At 42.6% G+C, this 14,828-nt stretch overlaps 1 protein-coding gene across 2 annotated transcripts in view; it reads right to left on the bottom strand.

Annotated features, from left to right (window-relative positions):
• The window catches only part of KDM5A (lysine demethylase 5A), an 83,943-nt gene that overhangs the window by 46,998 nt on the left and 22,117 nt on the right, over positions 1 to 14,828 (bottom strand). For both annotated transcript variants that reach the window (XM_037878110.2, XM_037878118.2), the window contains 8 exons: positions 11,565 to 11,723; positions 9,442 to 9,623; positions 6,496 to 6,658; positions 4,805 to 4,924; positions 3,786 to 3,980; positions 3,475 to 3,656; positions 3,088 to 3,212; positions 2,620 to 2,770 (listed from right to left, as the gene is read on the bottom strand). In XM_037878110.2, coding sequence (XP_037734038.1) covers positions 2,620 to 2,770; positions 3,088 to 3,212; positions 3,475 to 3,656; positions 3,786 to 3,980; positions 4,805 to 4,924; positions 6,496 to 6,658; positions 9,442 to 9,623; positions 11,565 to 11,723 — 1,277 coding nt within the window. The remainder of the gene's footprint in view (positions 1 to 2,619; positions 2,771 to 3,087; positions 3,213 to 3,474; positions 3,657 to 3,785; positions 3,981 to 4,804; positions 4,925 to 6,495; positions 6,659 to 9,441; positions 9,624 to 11,564; positions 11,724 to 14,828) is intronic.

Below are 14,828 nucleotides of genomic sequence, written 5' to 3'. Positions count from 1 at the left end.
TATCAAGGAGCGGGACTCTGTGGTACCAAGGAGAGGACACTAGAGATCCAAGAGATCTCTGGAAAATCAAAACTCCTGCGGTACCGCGGTGATTGGTACAGGGTTTGTCAGTGCTGACTAGGCGGTACCGAGGAAACTGGCGGAGATCTTGCATGAGATCGGTCTGACGAGGATTGTTAGGAGATGGTCATGTTGGTACCAATTTCATGGACACGGTACAGTCTTTGCTCTTGCATTTGGCAGGCGGTACCAACACTTCAGTGCCTATGCCCTGCACGGTTGTTTCTTTTAAACAGGAAAGGCCAATAGAAACCCTATAAAGCTAAGGAAAAATGAGCAATAACTCTAACAAGAGCTAAACACTCTAAAACTGGGTAAAGAGAAAAGGACTGCTATTCGCTCAGTCTCAGGCCAGGGATGGTAGAAAAGGAACTGAGGGTGATTTGCCTGAGCAGCGCTGGTTAGCCTCATGGCAGAGCACAAGGGAGGGAGAGCGGACGTGCAGGCTGAATGGACACTAACTAAAATCTCTGATCAGAGGCGCAGGGATGCAGATATACCTACAGTGGATCACCCATAAGGCACTATTCAAAGAAGAAGAAGAATTATATACTGTAACAGAAATATCCAAGAAAAATTCTCAGAGCTAGGGGATCCTTTCCTGGAAGTATCTGAATGATCCATGCTCTGTCCCTCACTTCCCTCTTCTCTCTACACACTTTGTTTCCTTCCCCACTCTATCACCCTCCTCTGAAATTAAAATAAAGAGTAGAACCAAACTTAACAGTTTCTTTAACTAGTTGGATTTTTATAAACAAATTTTGTTTCATTGTAAATTGGGTAATACAAATAATTGATTTATATTTTAACCATTATTTTTATATAATTAAATGTTTCAAGCTGAGGCTATGCAAGAAATGGTTAATATATTGAGAAGTTTATCTATAGTTACGTTTGTTTTTTCTGTAGATACTTTTTTTAAAAAATAAAAATTATTAAAATAGCAGATTTGCTCTGCTTTAGCTATTTTTAATCTTACTTTTTTAAAAGTATTTTGAAGTGTGTGTGTGTGTGTGTATATTTGTATGTATGTATTAAAAGGGAGAACTCGTAGTGATCACTATGTTTAGACTGCCATTAGAAAGGATTCTTGAGACTTCTCACATGGGGTAGGAGCTGTGACAGTTGGACCAAGCTTCCTGGACTGCACCTCTGGACACAGCAGACTGACCCCACTGTTACATAACAGCCTGCTGCTGCTGCCAGATGCTGTAGTTACTCCTGTAGCTCAAGTGATAGTCTGGCTACAATTCTGAAGGTTAAGGGTTCAAACCCTGATGATGATCATATAGTGTTCCAGTTGCACATAGCTTTTGATTTTATCTTTTCTTTGAAAAAGAAAAGTTACACACAGACAACTACATTAAAAAAAACATTTAGGTTGTAAAAGTCAAGCCACTCAAGAGTTTGAAACTGCCAGAATTCAGGTTGCCCAGGCAACCTTAATTCAGCCCCTTGTGTGCATGCATAATGATAGAGTCTTTAATTCCATGATCACATACTATTTTTTTCCACAGGCCTGGTGCACAATGGAGCAGGATTAAGGCTGCATTGGCAGCCATACATCTGGCATTTCTTAACTTCTGAGTGCTTGACTTTACAACCTAAATAACATAGTACTTTTAAGCTACTTGACCCACACTAATTTGCACTTACACTTCTATTTTGTTTAATCCTAAATTTTCATTACTTTTATATTTTTGTTGATCTGTCTCTTTCCCTGCAACCCCTTCCTTGGTTAAGGCTGCAAATCATTCATGGAAGCCATGGTTTCCGTGACTTCCCGTGACCTCCATGAATTTTGCAGTGCTGGTGCAGCTGACCTCAGGACGACCCCATCAGCTGGGGAAGCCCAGGGGACAGGCACACCATCCACTACTCTGGCAGCCCCAGGGAGCTAATCCCTGGCACTGCCCTGGAGCAGCGGTCTAAGACCAGCGTTGGCCGGCCCATTCCCCGCCCGGACCAGCCACAGCGGTGGGATCACAGGCCACCCCCCCAGAGAGGCAGCGGGACCACAGGCCGCCCCCTGCCCAGCAGCAGCAGGGGGCCCTGGGCTGCTTCCCCCCTGCACATGCCCATCCCCCCCTTGCAAAGGTCTTCAGGAGTGTCCCCTCCCAGCAGGTGAGATTTAGTCACAGGTATTTTTAGTAAACGTCATGGACAAGTCACGGGGCCGTGACTTGTTGTTTATTGCTCGAGACCTGTCCATGACGTTTACTAAAAATACCCGAGACTAAAACATAGCCTTATCCATGGTCATTGAATCCCTAATCAGCACCCAAAACCCCCTCTACCTCCCATATGCTTTCATAATTCAGTTCAGAGTTCTGCCAAGAAACAAGATGCTGAACACATCTCAGATCTGTGAAAGTATGGTCCCCTACCGCAGCATTCCTGCCACTACCCTGCCACCCTACTACTGGAGAAAAAAGATGGTGGGCTTCTACCCAGCCACGCTGGAAGCCTCAGGGGCCTTCCACTTCAGCATCCAAGTGGGAGGAGGAGGAGGGTATAAGACGACATACACAGAAAAGATTGAAAAGCTACTGGCCTTACCTGTGTTTTTGCTTTTTGCTCAGAAGCAGCTGTGCCACCGAAGCACAGGTCTCTGCCTCTTTCACAGCATCTCTGAGCCTGCGGAAGAGATCGTTCTCTGGATACTTCCTGTCTTCAGCATCCTCCAACATCACTCTCAACTCAATCACATCTGCAATAATAGGACACAAGTAGTCCGGGCGCAAAAAATAATGCCATCTTAGTCTGTTTCACTAGTCCCCAAACAAGTTCTCAACATGCTAGCTAGATCTGAAATGCACAGCAGCAATGAAAAGCATTAATCTAGTATTGGTGTCACTTTCAATTGGATCCATCTCTCCACTTCCACAAAGAACATCCCTCCTTTCAAATAGCTGCAATACCCCAACTCAATCCAATACTTGGGTCGCTCACTGGAAAAAATGGGCTGAACAAAGGCGGGGATTCCCCCAAACAAACTGCTACAGTGCGCAACAATGGAAGTCTGACCTTTCTTGTGGTTGAGGTTGGCAGCCAATGCCTCTGTAACTCTACTGACCCAAGTGTCATAGGATTGTGCTCTAACTTTCACTCCATACAGAAGAGAAGGGAGGTCCTCTAATGGATACCGGTACCTGTAGATAAACAGGGGAAAAGAGCAAGAGCATTAAACCTCCTGTAATACAAAGGACATCCGTTTCTATTCACACAGACCAACAGATGAGGGTTAAAGAAGCTCTGTATTACACCCAGATTCCTTGGCCACATGGGAAATGAGGAGGCTATCCCTGCTGGTTAGAAAGAGGTAGATGAAAACAACTGCTATATTTCGCCGTAAGTCTCTGGGTAACAGGACAGACTGCACATGGGAAAGGAGAGATGGGGAAGCTTGTGTACCTGAGACACTTTTTCTGCATGGGACAAGGACACAAGTCAGTCGGATGATACAGGCATACGAGCCGCTCAGGATTACAAGAGCAAGTAAGAGCAGACAAGAAGCATGTGGTTCTGCAGGCTGCACACTGACGCTCATCATCTGGAACCAGTTCAAACACCTCCTCTTCTGACATCAGCACTCCCTGACAAAAATTTGACACTTGATAAGGACATGAGTCAGAAAAACAGCACACTTCCTTTCAAAAAGTCTTGTATTAACCCTGTACCACACCAACAGGATGAAAAGCAGGAGCTGCGCTCACAGTACTCACCAGCTGCACAACTGATTCCCTTAAGCGCGTTTCCTCCTCTGTCATGAGAGTCATTTCCTTGCAGACCATGGCAGCAAGCCCCACATCCAAACACTCTGGATCTGCCGCCATCTTGAAAATCAGCTCCTCATGGGAGAAGACGCAGTGACGCCTTAGCCGTCTGTAATGATTCACACACTGACGCCCAATGGGAAGCTATGAAATGCCAAGCAACAAAGTCATTATTTGGGAGCATGTTCCAAGGGGCTGTCCCACATCTCCCCATTTTGCCTCCCTCAACAAGAGTTGGGAAAAGGCAGACTTAGAAATACATCAACTAAAGAACAGTGTTTTTATGGAGGTAACCAATTATAATGGATAAACTGTGCCAGTTATCAAAGGCAAAGTCTCCAGAGCCTACATGAAGAGAGCCATGTTTTGCATCTTTTTTTAGTATACAAAAAGCTAACGGAGTTAAGTATATGGATTTCTGGAGCCCAATGGGTTCATATTTTAGAGTAAGCAAAAGGAAACTCATAACTAGTTACCAAAGTGAGCCCTGCATCTGTTTCTAGCTATGCAGTGTCCTGGTACAATAGGGATCTTGAGCTAATGCTTATACCACTAAAAACTGCCATAACTGGCAGCAGCAAAGGGAAATGGAGAACACAGCAGCAAGCATTTCTCTTTGGGGTTTAGCCCAGTAAGTTATCTATTCTACACAAGTGCAGAAAGGACAACTGCATCAGGGAGCACCTCTGCAGCCCTAGCAATTAACTGAAGTGTTAATTGTCCAGATTAGCTCAGACACATGCTTAAAAGAAAGCCAGTATTCATAAATGTCAACTAGAAGCTATTTAGAATTGATTTATAAGCCCCTCAAAATGCATTTTTTTGTGATGGAAACTCAAATGACATGTTACAGCGGTACCTGGCACTGCTATAGTTAAATGTGATTACTATCCAGAACAAGTTACTAACATTCTCTTAATAAAGGTCAGCTAGCAGAGACATGGACAAACACGTGCAACGTAACGCACCCAGTCTGCAGTGCAGAAGTTCACGGCCTCAGCAAAGTTGTAGCCCTGGTTAAATCCGGAGTGATATGCACGAGGAAAAGTCACAACAAACTCACCAGCGCACTGATTGGTCCTGTACACCTAAGTACAAATCAGCGTGGGGGAAAGGAAGGAGAAAACTGAGATTGGCAGCAGACAGAAAGTTAAAATAATTCATAAAAAAGGACACCGTGAAACCATCTCCCTTCACCTGTAGGACACAGTAAGGAATTTAGCTGGGGCAGGATAGATTAGGAGGGCGTTTAACCTTTTGAAAATTAAATTCTCTTTGACAACATTACTGCAAAAGGTTGAATAAATGAGTCAGCAGTTAAAGGCCTAACACAGGGCTTATCCCTTTTGGCATTCAGGCAGGAAGTTTCTCTACTATCAGTTAGTGGACCATCACTTAACCCTTCACACCACAAAGTTTAAAAGCCTCTGGGAGAGTATACTTTGCTTTGTTGGCACATCTGCCAGAGATGCAATTTAGCCTACTGAAAGTGAATGGTCGTGACTTCTGCTTAAAAGGGACACAATTCATATTTTACAAAAATGTAGATTTTACTAAACCTGAGAAATAGAAATGTTTTCATGATTTTTTTTGAAGTCCAAAGGAATTTAAACTACCTTGCAGCCATTGCTACAATGTTGCATTGTAGAGAACCTGAAAATGAAAATGTTTAAAACAAAAGTGACTCTAAATCCGACTTCACTGATTTTCACTGGCCAAGCTAACTAAAAAACAAACCAACAGCAAAAGCAGTGTACATGACTTTTTAAAGATTTTAGTTTTAATAAGCTACAATGTCAATAGTAACAAGGGAAACAATCTGTTTACACAAGATTTTAAATTGACAATGTTCCATTAATTTGGTTCATATTACGATATTCTCTTAATTCCAGTTTCGAAAAAGGAACGGACATATATATTGCTATCAAGAATATCCACAGTTATAATTCATGCCAACAAAAATTTCCGAAGAGATACTAAATCTCATGCTTCAGGGCTTAAATCAACCTCAAACTGTTAAAGATCATAAGACAAGACCTAATGTGGGGGCAGATTGCCTCACATCTGCCTAGAACAGGATTTTTTTTGTTACACTTTCCTCCGAAGCATCTGTTGCTGGCCACCCTCAGATACTGGACTATGTTAATGGTGACATTTAACCAAAGCCCAGTGGTTAATTACTATTTAATTAACATATTGAATTCAGATATCTGGTTCTTTAACAGCTGATAAATACAGGAACAAAAATCAAATAATTATGATATGCAGTGAATATATTTGTTCTATATCATATTTTATTTTATTTACAGCTTTTTGGGGTCTTTTTGCAAGGTTTCTCTCTTGATCAGGTAAGCCACTTAAGATCATTTGATAGTGAGAACACACTAGTGGCAACCTAACTGAATTCTGCTACATCTACACAGACTTCAATTTCACACTGAAGTCCTTCATCAGAACATTACCTCCTTCTACTGAAGCATGCTAGAGAATTAGATGAAAGACCACCCCTTAACTGATTAACCGGATCCAAGAGATCACCATCGGAGTTCTTAAATGCTATTCCAACACATCATAAGGAAAATCTGTCAAAAAGCAAAAGGTATATAAAAATAAGCAGTGGGTTACAGAGGTATGGAAGAAATTCTCCTGTACTACTCACAGGCACACCATGCTCCATCAGCACATTGGGGTTCATGATGGTGACAAGCTGATGCAGGAGATCAGGCTGTGACTCAAACAGTTCAGGGGCCAACTCTCTCATCACCTCCTCCAGTTGTTCTGCTGCATGAGAGGGCACTCCATACCATGTCTTCGGCTCTCCCCTGGCAGAAAACATAGCCCACAATACACATTACCTAAAGGAAAATGAGGATGTCATCCTAATGGAAGGTGTGTCAGTTCAGGACAACTGCACTGGTATTTCCCCTCAGCAATGACACTCACTCTCAGGCTTCCAACTCCCCAGACGTTGCCTTTCTTGGGTGTAGACGTGTGTCTCACTCTGTTTTGATCAGGGTATTTCCAGGTAGTACAGTTCCCTGCCGCACTTCCCTGTGTTATTCCAAGCCAAGGCAGGCTATTCAAGCACACCTGCTCACTTTCTCTTCAGAGATTTATAACAGTGATTGTCAACACTTACAAGTTACTACAGTTCTTTCTATGCAAACCTATTTTATTCTTAAGGTAGAAGCACTACAGAGAACGCATTAAAAACAATAAAAAAGAGCCTATTCACATGTTAATAAGCTTACCAGAGATCACCCCAACCCTAACATGGGCTCTGGCTGGAGCAGTCCTTCCAAACTCCACTCAAGGGGTTTCTTTTGTGGTCACAAATTCATCACAGCTTCAGCTCAGAACAATCACATTCATAATGTTTAGTCCACCCTTTATACAACGCAGGGGGTCTCAGATCTGGAGTTGCCAGGAGCAGGTAATTAGAAGACAATGGGTTTTCTTCCCCAGAGCATAGCTTCAAAAGGATGGATTCAAGTGGGTCACATTTGCATTCCCCTTCCCCCAGGTACTTCCTAGGAAATCCACTTCACAGGGATTGTTCCAAAAAGCCTTCTGAAGTTCCTAATACCTTCCAGAGATTTCATTAGTCAGTCTCCTAGATAAGTTATATACATACAGTTCCATAACACACACAATTGCATTTTTAATGCAATGGACCCCAAAAGGTATTAAACCAAATTTAATAAAGTTCATTCATGATACTGTCAGTGTCACACAAGATATACTCCAGTGATTTCACAGAGCCTCCCACCACTCTTCCTGAGACACTCTGCACGTGGCAAAAGACAACATTCTCAAACTCACTTTCTTCTTGGGCTAAAATGAACATAGTGTTCTAACTTGACAATTAAGTGAATTACTCCAGAACACAATCCACAGCTGCATTTTCTACCATTATCTGACAAAGTACCACTTTGCCACAAGAGGCCTACGTGAGAAGACAGATGCTAATATCATGTTCTCCAAGGAAAGGGTTCCTATTTTTCCTCCAGACAACTGATCAGGTTTTATCAGACTAAGATCTTGACTGCAACAGCCACTTCCTAACACAACGCACTTACCCAGATCAGAGTTTAGGATGGGTGTGGAACAGTCAAAACTCTGACACCTGCAGAAGAGTGCACAACTGCATCAGAAATTATGACAACAGCACACAAACTCAGCATTCCAGCACGGAAATGCAGCCTACAGCCACCACTTTGCTACACAAAACCAATTACTGGAAACCACTGTTCTGAACCACAGGAGAAGGACAGCTGACTGGGATTCCTAAGGTGTGATTTATACACTTAGTGACAGGTCATGTGCCTAATATGTTAAATATGAAGGGGGATTGGGACAAACAAGAGTGAAATCAACCGATAAAAAATGAGTGACTGCCAAACAAATTACTGCAGTCTTTCCAGTTAAGTCTTAGCACCACAATGCTCTGTACTGGCCTATGAGCCCAAGAATTTGTCAATAACATTTTGAGTAGCAGAAAACTATCTACTAATTCAGAATTGCAAGCAACTCTGCCTAAATACCTCAATGTCTGTCTAGCGTTCACTGTCTAAATACAGCGCAAAATTATTCAGACGTCAGCCAAAAAGCTAAGAAGAATATTGCACTCAAAAGTCTAATTTTGTTCGCACCAACACCTCATCTGATTCCTGAAGTCTTCAGTGACGCCTGCTGGTAGAACACAACCAGTCAAATCCCACTAAGCAAACCTTCCCCTTCCCCTCACACCTGTCTGAACTCTTGAAAACCACCAGCTGGCACCAAAGCCCAGCAACAATGATCTGGCTCATGGCATGCTGAAGCCAGTAACTGAACTCTAAAACTATACTCTGGGCTCTTGGTTACTAGCAAACATACTTCTCCAGAAAATTACCATCACAGTTCAAAGGCAAGTTGACCGTTACAAGGTGTACACACAAGCATACACGTTTCATGTTGAATAGGGGTGCTTCCCACAGCTTATCCCCAAACACGGCTCCATTATTACTGAGCCTGGACTTGGGGAAATTGCAGCATGAGTGGTTTGTTTGCAATGAATTTGGTGGTGGTGGTTTTTTTAAATAAAAATACAACCACCAAAACATTTTGGGAGAGCCTAACATCAAGTTAACATCACTGTGAGATTCCTAACTGGCAGTAGTGTGAGCACCACTACATCAAGATAGAGCTGCTCAGCTATTTGCTCTGATGTAACATACTACTTCTAAACTGCATTATAAAGTAGCTTATCATCCAGCCAATAGGATTGCTTGATTAGATGAGTGCACCAAGACTTGCTCAGAAAGGATGTCTGTAGAACAGAATTTTCCATTGTTACTGGTGATGGTGTTTAAACATCTACATGTAACCAAAGGGTTAACACTGAGGTGCTTTATACAATGATATCTTCATCCATCTCTCCTATTAGTGTCCGTCTCATTCTAAGGAAATTAACTGCTTCTCTCTCTTACGGGCCTTTGGTCTCGAACAAACAATAATAATAAGAATGGATAGCACCAGGTACAGGTATTAAATGAAGAATTGCATCAGTTAAGAGCAATCAAGGCAGTGTAAGGAAAGAGGGTGACAGGAAGAGAGACCATACCAGTGCAGGTAATTGATGGAATAGCTCCAGTGGTCCTCAATGTGCCAGCAGAAAGAGGAGAAGCACATCCCTACGTACAGCCAGGGCACCTTCATGCCAGAGATATCTGCATTGATATGAGCGAGGACTGACTGTTCCAACACTGGCATGTTATTCAGGTTCCAACCAGAAAGTGCATACTCCTGCCAAAGAAAGGGAGAAAGCTGTGAAGTCAGAAGACCATTCAAATACTCCAACAAGCCTAAGGAGAAGGTAGCCCTCAGGATAAATGGAGCAGCCTATTAATTTACAAATTAGCCTTTGATTGGTATTCTGCCATGCTGAAGCTTCAGAAGTGGGAAGTATTTCTTTATATCAAGCACTTAATCAAGTCTTCCAACTACTCCTTAGACCTTAATTAGCAGCCAATCCTGTTAGGCCTGCATTGAAGTAATTCTCTCACTAGATATTGGTTTAGATAGAAACCTAAACATGCTTAAGACTTTCACTTTTCCCTGTTCTTTTGCTGCAAGTAAAGCACTGGTCCCGACAAAGTGGGTAGCAAATGACATCAGCATGATATCCTGAAGGCAAAATTCAAGCTTTGAACACACTTCAAAGAAATCATGAAACCCAAGTCTTACTACATCTTTATGAACCATGTTCTGGGAAATCAGATACTCAAAGGCCCATCTTACTGCAGAATGACTGATCTTAACCTTCTTTATAAAAACTGCCTAAAGGGTACATACTTAAAACAGGAGAACTCCCTTACTGTCCTTGCTAAAAACATAAAAACTGCCATACCCAGTCAGACCAATGGTCCATCTAGCCCAGTATCCTGTCTCCGACACTGGCCAATGCCAGATCTACAGAGGGACTGTACAGAATAGGGCAGTTGGAGTGATCCAACCGTCATTCCCTTCCAGCTTCTGGCAGCCAGAGGTTTAGTCACCCCGAGCTTGGGGTTGCATCCCTGACCATCTTGGCTAACAGTCATTGATGGTCCTATCCTCCATGAACTTATCTAGTTGGTTTTTGAACCCAGTTATACTTTTGGCCACCACAATATCCCATGGCAATGAGTTCCACAGGTTAACTGTACATTGTGTGGAAAAATTATTTCCTGTGGCTTGAATTAAACCTGCTGCCTATTAATTTTTATCAGGCGACCCTAGTTTTTGTATTATAGGTTAGAGTAAATAACACTTGTGATGGTAAGAAAGTATGGAGGCAAAAGAATAGCAGCAAGTCACTGCTCAGATGATCCCAAATTCACCTCTAACTTCAGACACCTCAACATGCTACCACCAGAAAGACAAAAAGTTAAGAATTATATTCATATATAACATGTCTCAAATGCTCATCATAGTTCCTTCACACCAGCCCACATTCCAGGATGGCAGATGTATTGCAGGCTATCAGCAACTCATATTGGCTAAATTAAACAGAGCAGAAGCCATGAAAGGGTACTGAGATAACTTGAGTCCTAGTAATAGTTACTGTAGGCATGTCTGGAGAAGATGGACAAGATTATTTAGTGGTTCTTTTCCCTTTCTACTGCTTATGATAGTATGGCATATGCTGTATGTTGGGAGTATGAGAAGATACAGGTAAGGAGAACAATTGAAAACCAATCCTTTTAACTTATCCTCAATAGATTCTAAATATAGAACATCTGGATGAGAAGGCTGATGTTCTGGTAGTTAACAGAAGGTTGAAGAGTTCAGGAAAAAATCTTGTCAGTCTCCTTATGCTGAGAACGGTTCAGAAATGCATGCTGAGTACTGCCTTAATGCCTTGCATTTCTATCACAACCTTCACCTGAAGAGCACTTTACAAAGATTAACCCTTGGAACAGCCATGCAAAACAGGTGCGAACTGCAGCAAGAAAAATAATTGGTCAGTCATAGTAAATCAATGACTGCGCCAGGAATGAAACCTAGGTGTCTTGACTCTGATCCCTCTCCCTTAGCCTCCAGATCACATTTGCCCAAAAGAAATGTTGGCACATGTAAAAGCTATCACCATTTTTCTTCACAAAACTGCAAAAATCCACATCAATTTCAGTCCTAAATACTTAAATGAAGTGCAACTTCCTGTTCTGCAAGATTTGGGGTCAGTTAACATTTCCCCATTCACACCTCCTCTTCTGGCATCATCTTTCGACGGCCATCCTTCACAGGGAAGCCACTTCCAAAGTCCTTGGATGAGATATCAGCTCCATACTCCACAATGACATCCTCCTCAATGCTGCTCACCAGTCGCCAGAACTCCTTCTCCACCAGCTCAGTAGGAACCATCTGTAAAGACAAAGGCATTCCAAGGCATGCAGCATTATCCCAGGGTAAAAAAAAACCCACCCAAAACTGATAATACATCTTTCCCAACACCTCACAGATCAGACATTAAATCCAGTCTCCTCCCACACCACACACAAGAATCAAGTTCCACGGAAATCATAATTTTTTTTGCCATTCCTCACACCTTATCTACACTACAAAATTAAGTCGACCTAAGTTAGGTCGACGTACAGCCACCGCAGTAATTATGGGCGTTTTACATATCCACACTACCCTCCTTCTGCAGGTGGTGTGTGCTTGCACTGACTTAAGTGGGGCAGTGTGGGGGCTGACAGTTGTCACCCCAGGGGGGCAAGGAGGGCTCCAGCTGTCAGCCCCGCGGGCTGACAGCCAACGTAAGTAATGCAGTGTCTACATAGACACTGCGTCACCCTAACTACATCGACTTAAGCACTATTCCTCTTGCTGAGGTGGAGTTGTTAGGTCGGTGTAGTGTGCAACTTATATTGACATTGTAGTGATGCTTACAGAGTTAGGACAAGGTAAGCAGCCTTATGTTGACCTCTGTAGTGTAGACCAGGCTTTTGAAGCAGGATGTCACATTGTGTGGGAAGGAGTAGGTGGAAAAGAAAGCTAGGATGATTAGAGGCAAACTGCCCAGAGATAGTTCTAGTAAGAAAAACTAATAAAAACAAATAGCCCCATAATTCTGTAAGAATAAAAAAAATGAGCAAATGTTCTGCACTCCAAATGTGTCCATTAAGGACTACTACATCATGGACTATGGGGTAATTTTTCACACAACACAGTCAACCCGTGGAACTCCTTGCCAGAGGATGTTGTGAAGGCCAAGACTATAACAGGGTTCAAAAAAGAACTAGATAAGTTCATGGAGGATAGGTCCAACAATGGCTATTAGCCAGAACGGATGGGGATGGTGTCCTTAGTCTCTGTTTGTCAGAAGCTAGGAGTGGGCGACCGGGGATGGATCACTTGATGATTACCTGCTCTGTTCATTCCCTCTGGGACACCTGGCACTGGCCACTGTCGGAAGACAGGATCCTGGGCTAAATGGACCTTTGGTCTGACCCAATATGGCCATTCTTATGTAATTTCATCACCAGACCAGGTTATGCACATACCCATCAGAAAGGAAGACAGCAACCATGACATATGCAATAATTCAATCGGATCTTCAGAACAGACTGATGCTCACTGAAGAGCCAGACTGTGCATCTATCACAACAAATTGGATAACAGCTGTCCATTTGGGTCAAGCAGACCAGTGTCCTCTTCCCCGAACCCCTAAACTCTCAGCCACTCACAGATTTATAAGAAATACAAGAGGCAGAAAGATTCTTTTGTTTCTACTTGAGCAAGGTGCTCCTTTCCAAAAAGGAAACTATTCACTAATTCTGGAGTGTTAATGGGACAACAAACTTAATCACATTTGCCTGAAACTTTTTTTAATCTATCATTGCTGCAAGTAACACTGAAGTTATTTTTTTATACTGGCTTTTCTATGGTGCTTATCACCACAGTATTTCACAAACATTAATGCAGCGGCACATACCCTATCAGCTAAGGAAGTACTATCTCCATTTTACAGATGGAAGAAACAAAGCAGAGAGATTATGTGTGTCTTGTTCAAGGTGCCACGCTATGGGAAATCTACAGCAGAAATAGTAACAGAACCTAGAGCTTCCATTTCAGTCCTGTGACTGAATCACAAATCCATCCCTAGATTATTACAGCAAAAAAGATTACTGGGGAAACTTCTCTCTCATTTGAGGGTATATATATTGTATATTACACATCTGACAGCTCTTTCTATATAACCAGACCATAGTCTGTTTCTCCTGTTTGTATGGTTCTCACACACAACATCAGAGACATTTTTATAAATAAGAAAAAGTAGTTTTCAAAAATAAAACTTGGTATGGAGCGGAGAGCAGTGATATCTGAAACTTGTTAAACCAGCTAGGGTAACAGAGTATACTAGGCCCTTTAAGAGAAAGTGCCACTAATCCAAATCTTATAGAACTCAGCCCTTTAAAGAAGAACATGCTGGGAGATAGTCCCCAGGAGGGATTGATGAGCAATACAGTCCCAGTGGTTCATGTGATCATGAGGGAGGGGAGTCAAATGACTGAACTATACAAAAAGCCTAAGGCTCAGTTAAGAAAAGGGAGGGTAGCACTTGGAGGAAGGCTATCCAGAGTCCAAATATATGCAAGGAGCAGAAGGTGACTGCAGAGACCAGGAAGTGAAAACTAAAGGGCTCTCCATGAAGAGAACACTAAGTCCAGAAAGTGGGTTGTAGACAAGAACAGAGTTCACAGAATGGTCTCAAGATGGGGTGAAATAAGGACAAAAGGCCTGAGGCAGCACATCACTAGTACGAGCTCAAGACCCGGGGGGACTGGTTTTGCTTGCTGGCTTCCAGCGAGGGACAAAGTCCTCCTTTCAACCCTGCATCAGCTGGTTAATCCTAGTGAAGACCACTGACTGAACTCAAGAAAGGTGTGAATTCCATTTGATTTTATGAACTCTATTTAGGACTAATCTGTTCCATTTTATGGCAGAAGACAGACCAGGCCTGAGAATCTGAAACAGGACCATCAGCAACTGAAGAGCCGTTCCCAGATGGTACCGTGAGGGCAACAGTCTGAGTCACTGACTTTTATTGACCCTCTTTCAGCAACCCTACTTCAAAGCAGGGAGAAGGGAAAATCTCAGTATGAGAAAAGAAGCAGGAAGAAGCATCAGACTTGCTTTTAAAAGGGACACTCCTCTCTGACAAGAGGAGGGAAGCCCTTCAACATAACCAGAAGACTGTGCAGAAGGAGTGGAAGGTCAGAGGGACCTGGTTGCCCTGAAGGAGGGAAACTAAACCTAAAAGCGTCTCAGAAGTAGAGGACTGAAGGAGGGAAATACATTCAGCTGTTTGTTGTTTACGCATAGAGATGTATATTCCCTATACTGTCTAAGAGTAAAGTTGTGTGTATGCGATTAAAAAGTTCCTTTACAAAACTTGTGTACCTTACTTTATCAGCCACACATCGCCAAAGAGCTGAACTGAATACCAGAATGTCCATCGCTAGG

This window comes from Chelonia mydas, chromosome 1, assembly GCF_015237465.2.
Source record: "Chelonia mydas isolate rCheMyd1 chromosome 1, rCheMyd1.pri.v2, whole genome shotgun sequence".
Taxonomy (NCBI): Eukaryota; Metazoa; Chordata; order Testudines; family Cheloniidae; genus Chelonia; species Chelonia mydas.
This window is presented reverse-complemented; position numbering and strand designations above follow the sequence as displayed.